The sequence below is a fragment of the Mustelus asterias genome, unplaced genomic scaffold (assembly GCF_964213995.1).
Source record: "Mustelus asterias unplaced genomic scaffold, sMusAst1.hap1.1 HAP1_SCAFFOLD_264, whole genome shotgun sequence".
NCBI lineage: Eukaryota > Metazoa > Chordata > Chondrichthyes > Carcharhiniformes > Triakidae > Mustelus > Mustelus asterias.
This window is the reverse complement of record NW_027590230.1, coordinates 513,602-534,407: the sequence shown is the minus strand read 5'-3', so window position 1 is coordinate 534,407 and position 20,806 is coordinate 513,602. Positions and strand designations below refer to the sequence as shown.

Below are 20,806 nucleotides of genomic sequence, written 5' to 3'. Positions count from 1 at the left end.
TTTACCTTTAGCTTTGAGGATAATTGCAGTTTTTGTAGAAAGAATAATGATGACTCCTGTCTGAATCTATTCCCTTATTTTATTTTAATATTCTATTTTCAGTTATAAATCGTTAACAATGAATGAAAGCAAAGTTTAATGCTGTGTAGAGGATATGTGAATGCAAGGCATCCATGCTCGATGAGTCTGTATGTCCAATAAAACACTGGTATGGACTTTTCTTTGCTGTCTTGGTAGCTTTAATGTTTTGTTTCCCTTAATTACGATTTTGTAATAAGAGTTTCAATAAACAGTTTATAATCAAATGTGGGTCATGAGCAGAATGAAAAATGAAATTTATAACCAGGCAAAACTTTGAAATTCCTTAATCCTGGGCATGGTTGCTGATAACTTATTTGTATTTTTTTTTTAAAACGGGCAGTGATGATGTAACTACTTTTGAAAACTTTTGTTCTGTTTTAATTTCCAACAAGCAAAAACTTAACAATTCTCTGTTTAAATTTATTGCACGTCTCATATACGGATTGCGATTTTTTATTTAGAGCAGATTTTAGCTTTCAGTTTTTCTCAAATAGACAGATATTTCTGGACTGAATTAACTAACTTGGCTCCAAGCCAAATGCATACTTTGTGTTTTCTTCAAATATATAGCTCATGAAGCACAAGACAATCAGGAAGTCGAGCAGCTTCAAGACTTCAAGATTGTTTATCACAACATAATGATAATTGGGGATGTAAAGGCTTTGTCTTTTTGTAGAAAAGGTGAACACATTTAAACTAATTTGTTACCCTTTGAATTAAAGTATTTGTGATTAAATTCACTTAACTTCCATTTCAATTCGGGCACTGCTGTATCTGATAATTTAACCCTTCTCTTAAAACTGCCATCCCTGGATATTTAACTATTTAAATAAATTGATTGTATGAATATTAGCAACTCGTATTTAAGAAGTTACATACTGTTTAAGAGGCTAATAAGCAATTTTAAAAATTGTTTTTAAGGAACAAAGAGTAATATGATTTAGTCTATATGTTTTTTTTGAGTTTCAAGACCTTTTAGTTGTTCGAAAAGTGATGAGTTAAACATATTCTCAGCTTATGGTCAATTTGAATCTTGGCCTCAATTTCTAAAGGTAATATGACGTTTTTTGTGTGTTATGCATGCGGAGTAATGTTAATGTAAACTCAGCTAACGTATACAGAGGCATGAAAAATATGTTGCTGAATTTATACTTAATTAAATGCTAATATGTCAGAAATTAATGACTGTAAAGTAATTTTACAATAACACTTTAGGGCTGTTATGTGTAGAGGAACGAGGTGATCTGCAGATAGGAAGATAAAGTTAAATATTGGGAATGACAATGAAGTTGCAACAGATGATAATATTTTTCCATCATTTAATTGTCTGCAGTTATGGAATGGAATTCAAAACCTTAAAAGAATAAAATACAGAGTTTGTGCCAATCACGCAATTCACGAACTAAAGGAAAAACAGTTAAGGACAGTAGAAGGGAAAGCTGGTGGGTACCACATTAGCAGAATTCTATCAAAGAGACAAGATAATTGCCTGCTCCTTCCCCATATGCCAATGTGCCACCCCTATTCAAAAAGGAATGGAGGCAAAAAGCAGGTAACTGTCGGCCGAATAGCCTAACATCTATTGTGGAAAAAGATTGGAATCAATTATGATGGAAGCAATAGCAGCAGATTTGTAAAATTATAATCTAATTTAACAGCATCACCATGGCTTCATGAAAGGGAAATATGTCTGACTAATTTATTCGACTTTTTCGAGGAACTCTCAACCAGAGTGGAGAGAGGGGAAGCAGTAGATGTGTTGTATTAGGACTTCCAGAAGGCGTTTTACAAGGTACGTCAAAAAAGTTCAAGGTATTAGATATGAGCCCATGATGTTTGAGGCAGTGTATTGCCATGAATCGAGGACTGGCTAATGGGCCGGAAACCGCGAGTGGCATAAAGGGTTCCTTTTCAGGTTGGTGACCTATAAACAGTAGGTTTACACAGGGATCAGTGCGGGAGTGCAAATGTTTACAATATATAATAATGACTTGGATGAAGGAAATTGATGTTTTGTAGCCAGATTTACAGACAATACAAAAACAGGTGGAAAGGCAAGTTGCAAGATGGATTCAAACAACCTATAAATATTTTATTGGAAGCTAAGTAAGTGGGCAGAAAGTTGGCAAATGGAGCATAATTTGAGAAAATGTGAAGTCGGAACATCGAACATAGAACATGGAACAGTGCAGCACAGAACAGGCCCTTCGGCCCACGATGTTGTACCGAGCTTTATCTGAAATCAAGATCAAGCTATCCAACTCCCTATCATCCTGGTGTGCTCCATGTGCCTATCCAATAACCGCTTGAATGTTCCTAATGTGCCTGACTCCACTATCACTGCAGGCAGTCCATTCCACAACACAACCACTCTCTGCGTAAAGAACCTACCTCGGACATCCTTCCTATATCTCCCACCATTAACACTATAGTTATGCCCCCTTGTAATAGCTCCATCCACCCGAGGAAATAGTCTTTGAACATTCACTCTATCTATCCCCTTCATCATTTTATAAACCTCTATTAAGTCTCCCCTCAACCTCCTCCGCTCCAGAAAGAACAGCCCGAGCTCTGTCAACCTTTCCTCATGAGACCTACCCTCCAGACCAGGCAGCATCCTGGTAAATCTCCTTTGCACTCTTTCCAGCGCTTCCACATCCTTCTTATAGTGAGGTGACCAGAACTGCACACAATATTCCAAATGTGGTCTCACCAAGGTCCTCTACAGTTGCAGCAAAACCCCATGGCTCTTAAACTCCAACCCCCTGTTAATAAAAGCTAACACACGATAGGCCTTCTTCACAGCTCTATCCACTTGAGTGGCAACCTTTAGAGATCTGTGGATATGAACCCCAAGATCTCTCTGTTCCTCCACAGTCTTCAGAACCCTACCTTTGACCCTGTAATCCACATTTAAATTTGTCCTCCCAAAATGATTCACATCACATTTATCAGGGTTGAACTCCATTTGCCATTGTTCAGCCCAGCTTTGCATCCTGTGTCTCTTTGCAGTCTACAACAGCCCTCCACCTCATCCAATACTCCACCAATCTTGGTGTCATCAGCAAATTTACTGATCCACCCTTCAGCCCCCTCCTCTAAGTCATTAATAAAAATCACAAAGAGCAGAGGACCAAGCACTGATCCCTGTGGCAATCCGCTAGCAACCTGCCTCCAGTCCGAAAATTTTCCATCCACCACCACCCTCTGTCTTCGATCAGATAGCCGGTTACCTATCCAATCGGCCAACTATCCCACACAAGTCGTTCATTTTGGAAGGGAGAACAAAAGAAAAGCGTATTATTTAAATGGAGAAAAAATGCAGTAAGTCACAAGACAAAGTACCTTGGTGGTACTTGAGCACGAAGCACAGACATCTGGCACATAGGTGCAGCAGGTAATCAGGAAATCTACTGGAATGTTGGCCGTTATTTCAATGGTGTTGGAGTACGAGTAGGGAAGTCGTGTTGCAAGTGTTGGTGAGACCACATCTGGAGTACTGTGAACATTTTTGGTCCCCTTATTTAAGGAATATATGATTTCATTCACGGCATTTCACAGAACTTATGGAGGAATTGTCTTCTGAAGAAACGTTAAGCAGCTTGGGACTCTACTCATTGGAATTTAGAAGAATGAGAACTCATTTCATTGAGACAGACAGGATTCTTAAGGGGCTTGTCAGGCTAAATGCTGAGGGAATGTTTCCAGTCATGGGAGACTCTAGGCCAAGAATGCATAGACTTCGAATAAAGGGACGCCAATTAAAGACTCTTCTCCCACAGGGTTGTGAGTCTTTGGAACTCTTTTCCACAGAGAGCTGCGGCGGAAGAATTATTGCGTATTTTTAAGGCTGAGAAACATATTTTTGATCAGCAAGGGAATCAAGGGTTATGGCAAATGGCGGGGAAGTAGACATGAGGAATGTCAGATCAGATGATTCTATTGAATGGCTGAGCAGGCCCAAGGAGCTGAACAACCGACGTCTGTTTTTCTTATGGTCTTATGTTCTCATGATCTTATGGTCTTATGAGGGGCAGCACGGTGGCACAGTAGTTAGCACTGCTGCCTCACAGCACTAGGGATCCGGGTTCGATACCCGGCTTGGGTCACTGTGTGCGTGGAGTTTGCACATTCCCCCTGTGTCTGCGTGAGTTTCCTCTGGGTGCTCCGGTTTCCTTTCACAGTCCAAATATGCGGGTGAAGTGGCCTTGCTAAATTGCCAATTAGTGTCAGGGTGCGTAACTAGTGTAAGTGCATGGGGAAATGGGGAGAGGACCTGGGTGGGATTGAGGTCGGTGCAGACTCGATGGGCCGAATGCCCTCCTTCTGCACTGTAGGATTCTATAATCTATGATGTATGATCTTGTATATCCCAGCGTAAAAGCCTTGTGTGGATTTAAAACAGACAAACATCTGAATAGTACAATGGAAATCCGAACCCTCGATATTGACAGTGTCCAAGTTCCTTATAAGGGAAACGGGGAATATTGTATTACCACCTAATTGAAAGAATAGGAATATGGCTGTGAGAGTTTTTCCCATTGCTAACACCATCCTTTACTTTAAAGCCCAGATCCCATCATGCTGAGGCCACCTCAAGCTGGTCGACAGAGATAAACTGGAAGAAAACATTGATAATGTCACTGAAGAATCAAACAGTACTTTGGGCAATTACGATGATAAGTGAGAAACTAACATTGTAATTTTACATAAAGTCTGGCAATGGATCAAGAAACAAGTACAATTCACCAAACGATTGCCCAAATCATTAAACAAAGAGGGGAAACCAGGCAACTGATTGCAGCAACAAACAGAACCAACTGTTGAGTTGAATTTTGGAATTGGGGTGCAAAAGTACAAATACAACTCTGGATAAGAATTACTTTGCATGTTGCAATTATTGTTGTAGTTTCGAAGCTCAAGTAACAAATGCATACTATGATCATTTGAATTCCGGAGAGATGAAATGGAAAATAAGTTAGAAACATAATTGTACATAAGAAAGCCCGAACTACTGATCGATATACTTCGAATTTAACATGACATGGATTTGAGTATCTGCTTCAACAGGGTGTGGACGGAGAAAGAACGGCTACGACAATGACTTAACAAGAATAATGGCAACAGTGACTGGAAAAAGGGTATTCTCGCTGGGAGAGAAGCATGCTGGGATTTTTATTCAACATATAAATTAAAACCAGGTTTCGGTCGGAAAGAGACTGTGGTCTGGGAGCTGTGTTCTGAAATTCCTGTATTGGCCCAGATAAGGGAAGTTGTTTACATTAACAGAAACACTGCATCTCTGATTTATATAGCTGCTATGTATGGGACATATAAAATGAACTAAGCATAAAGGTGTTGTTCGAAAGTAATTTCAGTGGATGTTCGAGCCTTGTGATCGGTTTCTGGTTACACAATTGGCTGGATGACAGATAATCTTCTGGAGGCGAGTGAAGAATTGTGGATAAAAAGCCATGTGGGTCCTTTGTTTGGCAGCGATAACTCAAAGAGACCGACCATCGCAAGTAGACTTGTACCCTGAAGGATGCTTCAGAAGGGGAAAATAGATTCTACATCGAGGATATTCCTTGGCCAATGTTTTCCTCAACTGGGTAGTATCTATTTTCAGTTAAATAGTTAAAGTTGACGTTCAGTTAAAGTTGATGTTCAGTTAAAGTTAAAGTGCAGTTTAAGAGTTAAAGTTCAGTTGAAAGTTGATGTTCAGTTAGTAAAAGTAGAGTGAAGATTTAATGAGTTGCAACTGTTTATGTTTGAATTGGTACGAGAAATGTAAAATAAAGCAATAATTGAATTGCTGTTCTTGTTTGTCTCATTAAATGAAATGCTTGGAATGTGTTTCTATTAAAGCTGCATGACAAGAGTGAGGTTTGATGAGGCTCAATTGTGCTCCAATTCGCTAATTCTCAATTGATCAAAGGGGGACTAACAGCGAAATGTCTGCAGAGCATGATGGGAAAAAGGTCAACTTTGCGCAAACCAGAGAACTGCTGCAGTTAAGGAACACGAGCAATAAACAGAGGCCGTCAGAATCTATAATTGGGTAATAGCAGTAAGACAAGAGCATTTTACGGGACAAGTGGATCCTTAATACCTTAATGAGAGAGAGTGTGCGAGCGAGAGTGAGTGAGCAGAATGTGTGGGTGTGAATTAGAAGTGGTGAGAAACATAGTATGAAAAATGGTGTGAGAGAATGAACATGAGAAAGTAAGTTTGAGAGAGAGAGATAATCTGTGAGAGGTGATGAAGGTGTGAGGGAAAGTGTGAAAGAGTGAGTGAGAGAGTTTGAAAGTGTGTGAATGTGTGAGAGATGGAGGATGTGATAGAGAGAGTGAGTGAATGAGTTAAGGAGTGAGAGTGTGTGAGAGAAAGTGATGGAGATTGTGAAGGAATCAACAGAAGAATGTATGTGTGCCGGAGGGAGGAAGGGCCTGCGCGCCGGAGGGAGGGAGGGCCCGCGTGCCGGAGGGAGGGAGGGCCCGCGCGCTGGAGGGGAAGTGCGCGCGTGCCAGTGGGGATGTGTGTGCCAGAGGGGATGTGTGTACCAGGGAGGGTGTGTTTGCCAGAAAGTGTGTGTGTGCGCAGAGAGGATGTGCGTATTGGAGAGGATATGTGTGGGCCAGTGGGGGTGTGTGGGCCAGTGTGGGTGTGTGGAGGTGTGTGGGCCAGTGGGGGTGTGTGCGCCAGTGGGGGTGTGTGCGCCAGTGGGGGGGTGTGCGCCAGTGGGGGCGTGTGCGCCAGTGGGGGCGTGTGCGCCAGTGGGGGCGTGTGGGCCAGTGGGGGCGTGTGGGCCAGTGGGGGCGTGTGGGCCAGTGGGGGCGTGTGGGCCAGTGGGGGCGTGTGGGCCAGTGGGGGCGTGTGGGCCAGTGGGGGCGTGTGCGCCAGTGGGGGCGTGTGCGCCAGTGGGGGCGTGTGGGCCAGTGGGGGCGTGTGGGCCAGTGGGGGTGTGTGGGCCAGTGGGGGTGTGTGGGCCAGTGGGGGTGTGTGCGCCAGTGGGGATGTGTGCGCCAGTGGGGGTGTATGTGCCAGGAGAGGATGTGTGTGGGAGACGATTTGTGCGAGAAAGTCGATGTGAGATATAATGCAAGACATGAAGCATTTTTTTTGGGAGTGGAATTTCGAAACTCGCAAATGACAAGCATCTGAGCGGATTCTGAGGAGAAATAGCAAACAGTATGTTGTGTGCTGATGAGACCACCATAGTTTCCTGCAATTTTACATTGTCATTCGTGTTATTCTTAGAACGTGTGTATATTGGGTGGCCAAAAGGAGGAGTAAAGGTGTATTTTATTGTAATCCATTTTTCATTGTTTCATAAATGTTCCTTTCTTGTTGCTAAAATTAAGTAGTGGTTCTGTGACTCTGTTAGTCCACGTTTATTTTTTTTCTTTTTAAAAGTTGCAATCCTTTGAGCCAGAGTTTAATTCTGGGATCATCCCATCCCGTTATAACATCGACTGGAATTGCTACACAAGTGGGGACCTGCCTGGAATTTCAAAACGTCGAGAAAGGGTAATTGGATTCGGAGTAAAAATTCAGTGGAAATTTTCACAGGTGGAAGGCCAGTTACTGGATGCTGAACGGTAAAATTATTTTGGTGTTTATTGTACGACAGTTGGAATGCAAAATGCCGTTGGAAACTGCTCAGACGTTCCTGAAAATGGAAGGTGTAACACTGATGGGTTTACAGAAAGTAACTAAGACTTAGTTAACTGAATTGGCAGATAATTTGGAATGAGAGTGACTTGTCGGGGAAAGGAAAGGTGGAATTATTGAAAGTCTCGCGAAACATTTAAAATTGCAAGGGTTGTCTGACAGACCAGGTTCTTCGAAAAGTGGGGAAATTGGACACAAGACGGAGCTGGAAAAATTAATGGCTACCGACTGTGTATTGCTCTGTTCAAGCCGAACAAAAATCCATCGCCATCCATAGAAACCCATAGAAACCCTACAGTGCAGAAGGAGGCCATTCGGCCCATCGAGTCTGCACCGACCACAATCCCACCCAGGCCCTACCCCCACATATTTACCCGCTAATCCCTCTAACCTACGCATCTCAGGACTCTAAGGGGCAATTTTTAACCTGGCCAATCAACCTAACCCGCACATCTTTGGACTGTGGGAGGAAACCGGAGCACCCGGAGGAAACCCACGCAAACACGAGGAGAATGTGCAAACTCCACACAGACAGTGACCCGAGCCGGGAATCGAACCCGGGACCCTGGAGCTGTGAAGCAGCAGTGCTAACCACTGTGCTACCGTGCCGCCCATCCAGTTATTAAATAACCTCCAAACAAATACCACTTATAGATATAGACACAAGAGCCAAACTATGAGACAGAAGAGAGAAGAATGCAAAGTGCTTCAGGAAGATTGAAACAAAGTGAGAATTCGCCACCCCTCTCCACATGGCAGCATCAGGGCTGCCCGAGCACCACATCGGGTATTGAGAAGTCTGAGCTGAACCCCATGCTGATTGATCTGAGAAAAGTCAGGTATGGAAAGGTCTGGTCTGAGCACTTTCCTGAACTGAGAACATTCAGAAATTCCGTAAATGAGGTCCTTGAGAAAAGCCTTAATTCAATCTCAGAACTGGAACAAACTGTCAGCGGGTTTTCAAAGCAGTTACTGGAGTCTGAGAACAGAATTAGAAAGTTTGAGGATAACAACATCAACAACGACAAGCTACTCTTTCATTTACTCTGTCGAAATAGGCAGTTAGAGGACAGATACGAGTACCTCGAAAAATTCAGGAGACAGAATCCCCAGTGAATTTATGGGGTGCCAGAAAACTCAGAAGGCGGGGACATTATCCATTTGGTCAAAAACTCTTTCAATGACCTAGATAAACTGCCAGTCGATGTTCTACTACAACTAGAGCGGGTTCATAGATCGCTGCAGCAAAAGCCGTTGAATACTAATACACCCTGAGATAATCGGTGGTAAAATCGCTCAGATTCCGGACACAACAATAGATTCTCACCAAGGCTTGAGGTGAGAAAAATCTCCAATTGAAAGGAAGGCGATTCATGCTCGATAACGACGACTCACCACATCTGGAGTGGTAAACATGTGAATATACAGCTATTAAAAAGCAGCTTAGGGAGAAAAGCATAAGGTTTCAAAACATTACCCGGTGAGGCGGAGAGTCCACCTCAAGGATGCAAGCAAATCCTTTTCATCTGCATTGGAGGCTGCAGAGGGTTTGCAACATCTGGGCATCAGTGCGAGCCGATTGGAGGGTAAGCAGCTGGAGCGAACCTTGCACCACGTGGCATGTTATTTGCTGATATCATTTTCCAAGTGGCAGAGATGCATTTTTTACATGCACTTTGCTTTATTCAGTGATGTTCAGAAAGTTTTAGCCAGTTCACATAACGGGTGGGGATATGAACACTTTGATGGGCGGGGTGGAGCAGTCTCAGCTGACCGTATCCATGGACACAGCTGCGCTTGTTTAGACGGGAGAGTTAACTCATGTGGCCTATCACCAATGGAGCTGTAAGCCTCAGAGTCGGAACATCTGGTCTGGAGAATTATAGTTATGAGGCTCAAGTAGACATTTGATGGGTTGAATAGCGAGCCACTTTTGTTGGTTTAAGCACATTTGGTTTTCAGCACTTGGAAATGGATCAAATTTGCAGTTAAACTTTTTATGTATATAGTTTTTATCACAGTACTCCCAAGGGAACCATGTAAAAGCCATTGTATTGGCAGTACATTTTTCTTTATTTTTCTCCTTTGCCCTCTGTCAATGCTTTCTTCTCTGATACCAGGCTACTTGCCGAGCTGGATACTCCTGTCAGATCAATGAAATGCAGATTATTATGGATGTGTTCAAGGTAATTAGCTAGAATGTAAAACCTCAAGGGAAAAATGCTCTCTGAGCTGAAACATCAAAGCTGCAAAATTGCATTTTTAAAGGAAACACATTTGTCAGATAAAGAACATAGTAGCTGGGCAGATCTTGGGCAAACCAGGTCTTCTTTTCCTCTCACCCATCAGGGGGAATAAGGGGAATAACAATCTTATTTCACAGACTGGTGAAATTTTGTGTCCACTCACAACATACGGACAATGAAGGCAAATTCGTATTGCATAACGGAACAGGAGAAGGCACGGAACTGTCATTCATGTGCCCCAAATAAGAATGACCCACAATTCATGAAGCTAATCTTCAATCTTATCTCAGCTAAAAGTACAGGATTGTTCTTATTGGGTGAGATTCGAATTGTGTTCTGTCCCAAATGGGAGACTGGCTCTCAGCATCATCAAACCCTTGCTCCAATATAAGCAAATCACTGAGCAATCATGTTACTGAAGCTGGGCTGCTCGACATATGGAAGCTTCTGCACCCGAGTAACAGAGACTTTATATTTTACTCCGAAACTCACTGCTGTCACTCTCGCATTGACTATTTATTTACAATTGAGTCAGAGTCTCATAGAATCATTGACAGTGACATTCTCGCTATAACTCTCCCTGATCATAAGTCCATAGGCTTGTGACCTGGGTCAAAAATCTACTGCAAAGAGATGGCATTTGAATGCATCTTTCTTAAATGATGATGAGAAAATAATTACAACGTTGTCTATAACTTAATACTGTCCTTGACCCTATCAAACAGCGTGAAAGAACATTTAAGGGGCCGCATCATATCATTTACTTGTTCCAAAAAGAAGAAGAATAAATTAAAGTGATCAAATGCAAAAAGGTAATTCATAATTTAGAACAGCAACACAATAAGCAGCACGCATTAGCTTTGATGGTCACCCTCACAAAGGCACGCCGAGCTCTCCATACTTGGCTTTCAGAACAAGTTGAAGGGTGTTTATGAATTGCAAAACAGAGACATTACGAGCATGTTAACAAGGCGAGCCTTGATAGTGGGGAAGGAAGCCACCAGGTCCATCGAGTCTGTACCGACTCTCCGACAGAACATCCCACCCAAGCACTTTCCCGTAACTCCACATATTTACCCCCGCTAATCCCCCTAAATTGATTAGTTAACTGAGGATTTGAACTATTAAAAGAATAAATTTGAAAAAACAAACTTGGCGACGGTTCAGTGAAGTTCAGGCATTCAAAGTATTTATGGACTATGGTGGAAAATACACAGAACAAGAAAATGAGGTTCTGGTAATTCAGAGTTGGTTAAGTGAAAAAATATAAAGCACAGCAGACAAAAGATGATTGGGAAAAACAGGAATGCAGTGTGAAGGTTGTGATGCGATCAGCCATGGACTTGTTCAATGGTGGAGCAGTTTAGAGGGACCGAGAGGTCAACATTTGCTCCTAATGTGTATGGTCGGATGAATTGCAAACTTGAACCTGTGCAGAACAGATGAGGATGGACGACAAATTCAAACAATATTTAACCCTGATTCCGAGACTTCGATTTTCTGATTTCCAAATTCTGACAACTAACTATTCAGACTCTGAGAAGTGAAATAATTAGTTTGCAATCTTCACTGTCATCACTTACCTTTTAGGTTACTGGGTACTTCCGATAAACCTTGTGGGATGTTCATGTAAACAAATGCATCAGGACCTGATTAATGGAATTACAATCATGAAATCAGCGATGTGCAATATCAGAACAATCTGCAATGTTTAATTCACTGTGCGATTTTACTGTACCAAGTGTCGGTAATTCCCTCAGTATTTTCTCCAACTTTGGTAACCCACGGTGCATTTCCACAAAGGATTCCCACATCACCCTGAGAGCCCGAGAGCCTTTCTCTATCACCAGATTTAGGAGAAGTGTGGAACAGTCCGCGAGGTTCCCACTGTCTGCGATTTCATTTACTTTCTGTAAAGAATAATAAGGAGCGTATTGAAAAACAGAGTGAAAGGTAAGCACTGGGAATGAGAAGGAAAGGATCTGTTCAGGGATTTCCCAGGTGTTTTGAGGACAGGAGGCAGTCCCTGGACTGGGTCCTGATCCGTTCTGAACACTGAATAAAGATCACATTTTGATTCCGTCCTTAATTCAAACGACATATGAATAAACCAAATTTTTAATTTAAAATAATTTTCAAAGAGAGTGAGAAATCCCAGAGAACCAGCAATAATTTCAATGGGATTAATTTCATCTGATCTTCCGTGCCCAACATGACATCAGATTACTGTGAGACTATATGATCCACTTTTTTATTATGTTGTGGCAGTGTATCATGTAAATGGCAAACACCGCTGCCATGCGTGTAGATAGTGGAGGGCGTGAATGCTGATGTTGGTGAGGTGGGGTGTCAATCAGGTGGCTGTTTTGTCCGGGATGCTGTCGAGCGTCTTGAAAGTTGTTGGAACTGCGCACATCCAGGCAACTGGAGACGATTCCATCACACTCTGACTGTGCCTTTTAGACGATGAAGAGGTCTTGGGGAGTGAGGAAGTGAGTAACTCTCCACAGAATCTCCAGAATCTGACCTGCTCTCGTCACCAGTATTTTGTGCCTGGTACAATTCAGGTTCAGGTCAGCTGCACACACACCACCCCCCCTCACCCCCAGCTTCGTGATAGTGGGGGATTCAATGATTGTAATGAAATTCAATCGCCAAGGAGGGAGGGGTGGAATCTCCTTTGATGGCATTTGTAATTGCCTGGCATTTTTGTAGCGCGAATGTTACTTGGCATATCGCAGCCCAGGCCTGACTGGTGTCCAGGTTTTCTTGCATATGTGCACTATTTGCTTCAGCATATGTGGAGTTACAAATTGTGCTGAAAATAGTGCAATCATCAGCAAACACCCCACATCTGAGATTAAGTTATAACTGCGATCACTGATACGTCTTTCTCTAGCCAGAATATTGCCATGGCCCAAAGCATTTACAGTTTACATTTATTTCGGTTATTTCAGGATATCATTTGGAGTGAACTGAATTAGCTAAGGACTGACATCTGTGATGATAGGGACCTCAATAGACAGTCACAATAGATCATGTACTGGCTACTAAAGCAGAAAAGGCTCGAAAATCTCAGCAGGTCTGACAGCATCTGTGGGGAGAGAATAGAGCCAAAGTTTCGTGCCCAGATAATCCTTCGTCAGAGCTCTGATGAAGGGTCATCCAGACTCGAAACGTTGGCTCTATTATCTCCTTACAGGTGCTGTCAGAACTGCTGAGATTTTCCGGGGTTTTCTGTTTTTGTTTCACATTGCAGCATCCGCACTATTTTGCTTTAATTCTTTCTTTCAGCTCCTGCGTTCTTCTGGCTAATAATATTTGCCAATGTTTCAGCTTTATCTTTTATACTGCAATGTTCAGACATACTGAAACATATTTCATTAAGGACGTGGATATTTGGGGCGCCTAATGCTCCAGATGGTTAGTTAATAAATCACACCAGCCATGGTCGAATCCGGCAGGGATGCAGAGCTTTGGATCCGATTCATTAGTTTTCGGGTCACTTCCCTCATGCTTGTTCTGCTGTTTGCTATAAAAGCATTCCCGCGTTGAACCTTCACCAGTTTGACACCTGTTGTTGAGGTTCCCCCGGCGCTATCAATGGCATCCCCTCCTGCACTGTTCATTCACTCGGACTGATACACTGGCAATAGCAGAACAGATGATATGCTGGGCCGTTAAGGTCGAATACAATTCTGCTGCTCCAACTGATTGATCACACTGTCTAATGGCTGCGCATTTTTGACTCAACTGATCTGTACAAAACCTATCACGTTTAACTCGTTGGTAAATCCACACAACACCTGAAGGTAAGGGTGTAGAGACGCAGAGGGACCTGGGTGTGCAAGTCCACAGATCTTTGAAGGTGACGTCACAGGTGGAGAAGCTGGTGAAGAAGGCATATGGTATGCTTGCCTTTATAGGACGGGGCATAGAGTATAAAAGTTGGGGTCTGATGTTGCAGATGTATAGAACGTTGGTTCGGCCGCATTTGGAATACTGCGTCCAGTTCTGGTCGCCACACTACCAGAAGGACGTGGAGGCTTTGGAGAGAGTACAGATGAGGTTTACCAGGATGTTGCCTGGTATGGAGGGGCTTGGTTATGAGGAGAGATTGGGGAAACTGGGGTTGTTCTCCTTGGAAAGACGGAGGATGAGGGGAGACTTAATAGAGGTGTATAAAATTATGAAAGGCATAGATAGAGTGAACGGTGGGAAGCTTTTCCCCGGGTCGGTGGTGACGTTCACGAGGGGTCATAGGTTCAAGGTGAAGGGGGGGAGGTTTAACACAGATATCAGAAGGACATCTTTTACACAGAGGGTCGTGGGGGCCTGGAATGGGTTGCCGGGCAAGGTGGTGGAGGCGGACACACTGGGAACGTTTAAGACTTATCTAGACAGCTATATGAACGGAGTGGGAATGGAGGGATACAAAAGAGTGGTCTAGTTTGGACCAGGGAGCGGCGCGGGCTAATTGTTCTTTGTTTCTCGTTTCAAGGCTTCATTCTATGATCATCTTGCTGGTGCCAGTACAGAGCGAGACTGCGAATAGTTGGGAACCTGTCTCGGGGGCAGGGAATTCATATGGTGTTCGGAAGGGTTGGGAAGCATTTTCCGATCAGGGCCAGTGTGATCTCCTGGACTCGTTTCGATCGCCTCAGGGGATCGGAGAGGAATTTCCCAGATTTTTTTTTCCCCATATTGGCCCTGGGGTTTTCACTCTGGGTTTTCGCCTCTCCCTGAAGATCACATGGTCTGGAATGGGGGGGTGGGGGTGAGTTAATAGGTTGTGATGAACAAAGCATCGTAGCTGTGAGGGACAGCTCGGTGGATAGGATATTAGGATGTAGATAGGCTGGAAAATTGGGCGGGGATCCTGGATTCCGGATTCAATCCTGGACCGGGGAGCGGCGCGGGCTTGGAGGGCCGAAGGGCCTGTTCCTGTGCTGTATTGTTCTTTGTTCTTTGTTTGTTCTTTGTAAGTCAGGACTTTGCCTCCAAATGGAAAGTTTGTTGGTCACTCCGACAACTTTGACCATGTGCATCTGGAACAGACAGCCTGATCAGTCGGAGGTCAAATAAGTTAAATCTTTTGTTGATTCACTCATCGCCTGCCGCAGACCCAGTGCAGCAGCTATGCCCTTTCGAATGTTGCTTGCTCATTCAATGGTGGCTACTGAGCATGACTTGTTGATGGATATTTCGGTCCCCACCCAGAGTATATTTCCTGCCCTTGCCATCCTCAGTGCTTCCTCCAAACAGTGTGTTACATGGAGGAGCACTTGTTCATCAGATAGTGGGCATGGGAGGATGAAACCAGCAGGCAATTTCATTGCCACGCTTCCAACCGGATTAATGAGACTTCAGGGAGTTCAGACTCAATGTTGAGGAAATCCAGGGCAATCCGCTCCCCACTGGATGTCTTGTTGGTCTTTCCTGTCAGCGGGACAGGTCATACCCAACAATGATGATGGTTGTATTTGGGACATTGTCTGCAAGTATGATGTTAAAAGTTTCATTGTTTCAGGGTACTGGTTGACTAGTCAGTGGGATCGCTTTCCGGACCTTAGCACTGGCCCCACATGATGAAATTTGTAGGGTCGACAGGGTTGGGAATGTAATTGTAATTTCTGGGTGAATCATTCAGTTTCAATACTGTTAGACTTTGCAGCCATTTAATAAAGCTGAGTTGCCTATTAGACTCTTAAAGACGTTATCACACTGTTTTAGAGCTGGGGTCACATGTCGTCCAGACAAGGACAGCAGATCTCAGTCGACAAACGACATTATTGATTGGTATGGGTTTTTACATCAATGGATAATGTTTTCATGGTCAGCATTACCGAAACGAGATTTCAATTCAAGGTGTATTAGTTGATTTTCATTTCCAAAATCTTCCATACTGGTTATTTGAAAGCATGTGCCCACAGTATTAGCCCGGATCTATGCATTATTAGTCAACGCCGTTATCTACATTGAGGAAGGGGTGTGGTGGTAATTTGGCAACAAGTGCAGGTTAGAGGCTGCGAATTCTGCAAGGGTGACCTGTGCATATGTAGAAACATGGAAACCAGGAGCAGAAGAACATTTATCCTCCGATCATACTCCGCCATTCATTGAGATCATAGCTGACCATCTATCACAATGATGTGGAGATGCCGGCGTTGGACTGGGGTAAACACAGTAAGAAGTCTCACAACACCAGGTTAAATTCCAACAGGTTTATTTGGTAGCAAATGGCTTTCGTAGCTAGTGGTTTTTGCGACCAAATAAACCTGTTGGACTTTAACCTGGTGTTGTGAGACTTCTTACTGCATCTATCTCAATGCCATATTCTCGCCTTCTATCCGTATATTTTCAAAATGCATTTCTTTCTTGAATATATTCAGTGACTTGGCCTCCAGAACCTTCAATGGCAGATAATTCCACAGGTCCACTACCCTTTAAGTGAAAAAAGTTCTCCTCCTCTCCTAACTAGTCTCCCGTATCCTGAGACTGTGCCCCCTGGTTCTAGATTCCACAAACGTGGAAAACTTACCCAGTGGATGTCGTCTGTCCAGTGCTGTTAGACTTTTATACATTTCAATCAGATCTCCTCTCATCCTTCTGAACTGTAGTGAAACTGGCAAACTTGAACAAATCCCTTCTCTTCGGACAGTGCGGCCAACTCTTGCGTCAGCCTCCGCTATATTTTCTCTATGGCAAATATATCCTTTCAAACCTGCACGCAATACGACAGCTGTGGTCTTGCCAAGGCGCTGTACAACTGCAGATGGACATGTCTAATTATGATCAGAAGTCCTTTTGCAATGAAGGCAACATTCCATTTACCTTCCCAGTTGCTTGAGGCATCTGCCTGTGCACTTTCACTGATTGGTGTACAAGGACACCCAGATCCCTCTGGCTGTTTACGCTTCCGATTATTTCACCATTTGAATAATACTCTGTTTTTCCACACCACACCACACCTTACATTTAGTGGCATTCTACTGCATCTGCCATGCACTTATCTGCTCACCCACTCACCTTGTCCAAATCACTTTGACAACTCCTTGTATCCTCCAATCCCTTAATCCCACCCAGTATTGTTTCATCAGTAAATTTGAAACTGTTACATTTGGTTCCCTCATCCTGATCATTGATATGTTTTGAGAAAAGCTGGGTGTGAAGCCCTGATCCCGGTGGTACCGGACAAGTCACTGCTGCCATTTATTCTCTCTCTCTTTTTCTTGTGTATAAATCAATTTGGATCCACACTAACAAATTACCGCCTGACTCATGTACTTTAACTTTGCCCACTGATTTGTGATGAGGAATCATATCAAAAGCCTTCTGAAAGCACAAAAGCGATTCTTCTACTGGGTCTCTCTTAACTCTTCTACTAATTACATCCTCAGAAAACTCCTGTCGATTTTTAAAGCATTATTTGCCTTTTATAAACCCATGCTGGCTTTTTCCAATCCCGTTAATATTTTTGAACTAGTTTTTAAAAAATCTTTTTCTGGCAACTTCCCCACTACTGATGCCCGGCTAATTGGTGGGTAACACTCTGTTTTTTTTCTCTTCCTACCTTTTTAAATAGTGGGGTTACATTTACAACCCTCAATTCTGTAGGAACTGCTTCGGGGGCTCATATCATTTTGGACAATGACCACCAGTGCATCCAATATTTTCAGAGCCACTTCCTTTAATACTCAGATGTCGAGTATCAGGTTCTGGTGATTTGCCACTCTTTAAACCCATTAATATTCCCATCACATTTTTCTTACTAATACAGATTTCGTTCAATTCCGCCTGTTCATTTGGTTCCCGAACATATTTGGAAGTTCCTTTTTTCTTTTCTGTGCCCTCTTTTGTGATGACAGAATGAAAGTTCATGTTCAATTCATCTGCCATTTCCTTGTTTTCCATTACAAATTTCCTTGCTTCTGATAATAATTGTCTTTAGTTTTTTTTTCTCTTCGCATATTTACAGAGACTTTTACTGTTAGTTTCTACTTGTCTGCAATTTTAATCTCATAATCTGATTCCTCCGCTGGATCATTGTTTAATCTTCTTTTGCTAAATTCAAAACATTTCCCATCAGCCTTGCTGCCTTTCTATGCCAATTTTATATGGCTCTACGTTGGTTTTAATATTATCCCTAATTTATTGAATAAGCCACGTTTGAGCCACATTTCATCAGGTTCTTTTGCGCCAGACAGGAAGTCAGCATTATTGTAATTCATGAAAACGTTGTTCAGATATAAACCATTTCCTATCCACCATCAACCACGTTAGTAAGGTTCCACCATCTATCCTTGGTAATTCGCTTCACATACACTCTTAATTTCATTTGTTTAGATTCAGAGCCCTAGTTTCAGATTCAAATATTTAACTCTCGAACTTAATGAAACGTTCTGTCATTTAATAGGTGCTCTTCTCCAAGGGAACTGCACAGGATTGTGAATTAATCCTTCATTACTCATTGCACAGTATCTGGTTTAGAATAGCCTGTTCGCTGGTTGGCTCTTTCAATGTATTTGTCTAAAAAGAACACTCCAGGAACACCTCCTCTACTAGACCATTGCTGGTTTGGTTTGTCCAATCTATGTCTAAATTTAAGTCATCCATGATTTCAGTTGGACCCTTATTGCATGAATTCTGGATTTCGTGTTTAACACCTTAACTTCCATACCCCACATAGGCTGCAGCACTCCATGACGTCAGATCATCAACACCGTCAATTAGGAATAGATAAATGCTTTTGCTTTAAAAATAATACTTTTAATTTATTTGAAATTACTTTTTCGCGGGTGTTTTTTAAAAAAAAACTTTGAACTCTAACCCGGAAGTAGGATGCTGGGTGTTGTGGGAAGGGTCAAATTTTTCTTCAGTGCACGGGAAGTTTAAAAGCAGGCCGCACTATTCAGCGGGCAGCGTTGAGAGCGAGCAGCGGAGTGAGTAGGGCGCAGAATGAGAGCTGAAGGGCTTTGGCTCTCAGGGCTGAGGCGGAAATGGCGAGGCAGGGTATGTTTAATCCTTAAGTACGTTTCTCTGTATTCCTTGAAATAAGAAGGGAAATTATGAGTGCGAGGCCAGTCTGTTGTTCCCAATGTAGGATGTGGGAGGTCCTGGAGGCTCCTGGCCACCCGGACGTCCATATCTGTGATGGGTGTGTTGAACTGCGGTTTCTAAGGTACCATGTTAGAGAACTGGAACTGCAGCTCGAGGATCTTCGTCTTGTTAGGGAAAATGAGGTCATAGACAGTAGCTATCAGCAGGTGGTCACACCAGGGCCACGGGAGGCAGACAAGTGGGTAACGTCCAGGAAGGGGAAAGCTCGGGTGATAGAGAGCACCCCGGTGGATGTGCCCCTTCACAATACGTACTCCTGTCTGAGTACTGCTGGGGGGACAGCCCACCTGGGGGAAGCAGCAGTGGCCGTGTCTCCGGAGCAGAGTCCGGCCCTGTAGCTCAGCGGGAGGAGGAAGGCAGTATTAATCGGGGACTCAACAGTAAGGGGGTCGGACAGGCGTTTTTGCAGAGGCAGACGGGATGGTGGTCTGCCTCCCTGGTGCCGGGATCCGGGATGTCTCTGATCGCGTCGCAGATATCCTGAGGTGGGAGGGAGAGGAGCCAGAGGTTGTGGTGCATATAGGTACCGCTGACATAGATAGGAAGATGGAAGGGGTCATGAAAAGGGAATATAGGGAGTTAGGTAGACAGTTGGGAAGGAGGAACGCAAAGGTAGTAATCTTGGGATTGCTGCCTGTGCCACACGCAAGTGAGAGCAGGAATGGAGTGAGGTGGAGGATGAATGCGTGGCTGAGGGACTGGAGCAGGGGGCAGGGATTCAGGTTCCTGGATCATTGGGTCCTCTTTAGGGGAAGGTGTGACCTGTACAAAAAAGACGGGTGGCACTTGAATCCCAGGGGCACCAATATCCTGGCAGGAAGGTTGGCTCAGGCTACTGGGGAGACTTTAAACTAGAAAGATTGGGGGGAGGGAATCGTGATGAGGTGACAGAGCGAGGAGGTTAGCCCGCAAACAGAGAAGGATTGTACACAGTGTAAGAGGGAGAATAGACGGGTGATGGAGAAGGGGAGAGCTCAGACCAAAGGTTTCAGATGTGTCTATTTTAACGCCGGGGTGTGGTGAATAAAGTGGATGAGCTTAGAGTGTGGATCGATGCTTGGAAGTGTGATGTGGTGGCCATTACGGAGACTTGGGGACAAGGACTTCAGGTGCCGGGTTTCAGATGTTTCAGAAAGGACAGAGAGGGAGGCAAAAGAGGAAGGGAGGGGGGGGGGGGGGGAGGGCAGTGGCACTGCTGATCAGGAATAGTGTCACAGCTGTAGAGAAGGAGGAAGTACTGAAGTAAGGTGGCAGATTTTTAAGGAATGTTTGTCTGGAGTTCTGCATGACAACGTTCAGATGAGACAGGGAGGTGTTGGTAGGAGACGGGAACCGTGGTGCACGAAAGCTGCTCTGAACCTAGTGAGAAAGAAAAGGAAAGCGTACAAAAGTTTCAGAGAGCAAGGCGATGATACGGATCTCGATGAGTATATGGCTTGTAGGAAGGGACTTAAGAAAGAAATTAGGAGAGCCAGAAGGGGTCACAAAAAGGCCTTGACAGGTAAGATTAAGGAGAGCCCTGAGGCGTTCTATAAATATGTGAAGAGTAAAAGGATGAGATGTGAAGGAATAGTACCTATAAAAGGTGAAGGTGAGAAAGTCTGTACAGAACTGGAAGAAATAGCAGAGGTGCTTAATGAATATTTTACCTCGGTATTCACGGTGGAAAAAGACCTGGGTGGTTG

General features: G+C 43.7%; 1 protein-coding gene across 1 annotated transcript in view; it reads right to left on the bottom strand.

Moving 5' to 3' along the window:
- LOC144486009 (scavenger receptor cysteine-rich domain-containing protein DMBT1-like) overlaps positions 1–20,806 on the bottom strand; it is a 160,859-nt gene that overhangs the window by 16,872 nt on the left and 123,181 nt on the right. The window contains exons 17-18 of the mRNA XM_078204118.1: positions 11,740–11,911; positions 11,585–11,650 (exon numbers count right to left, since the gene is read on the bottom strand). Coding sequence (XP_078060244.1) covers positions 11,585–11,650; positions 11,740–11,911 — 238 coding nt within the window. The remainder of the gene's footprint in view (positions 1–11,584; positions 11,651–11,739; positions 11,912–20,806) is intronic.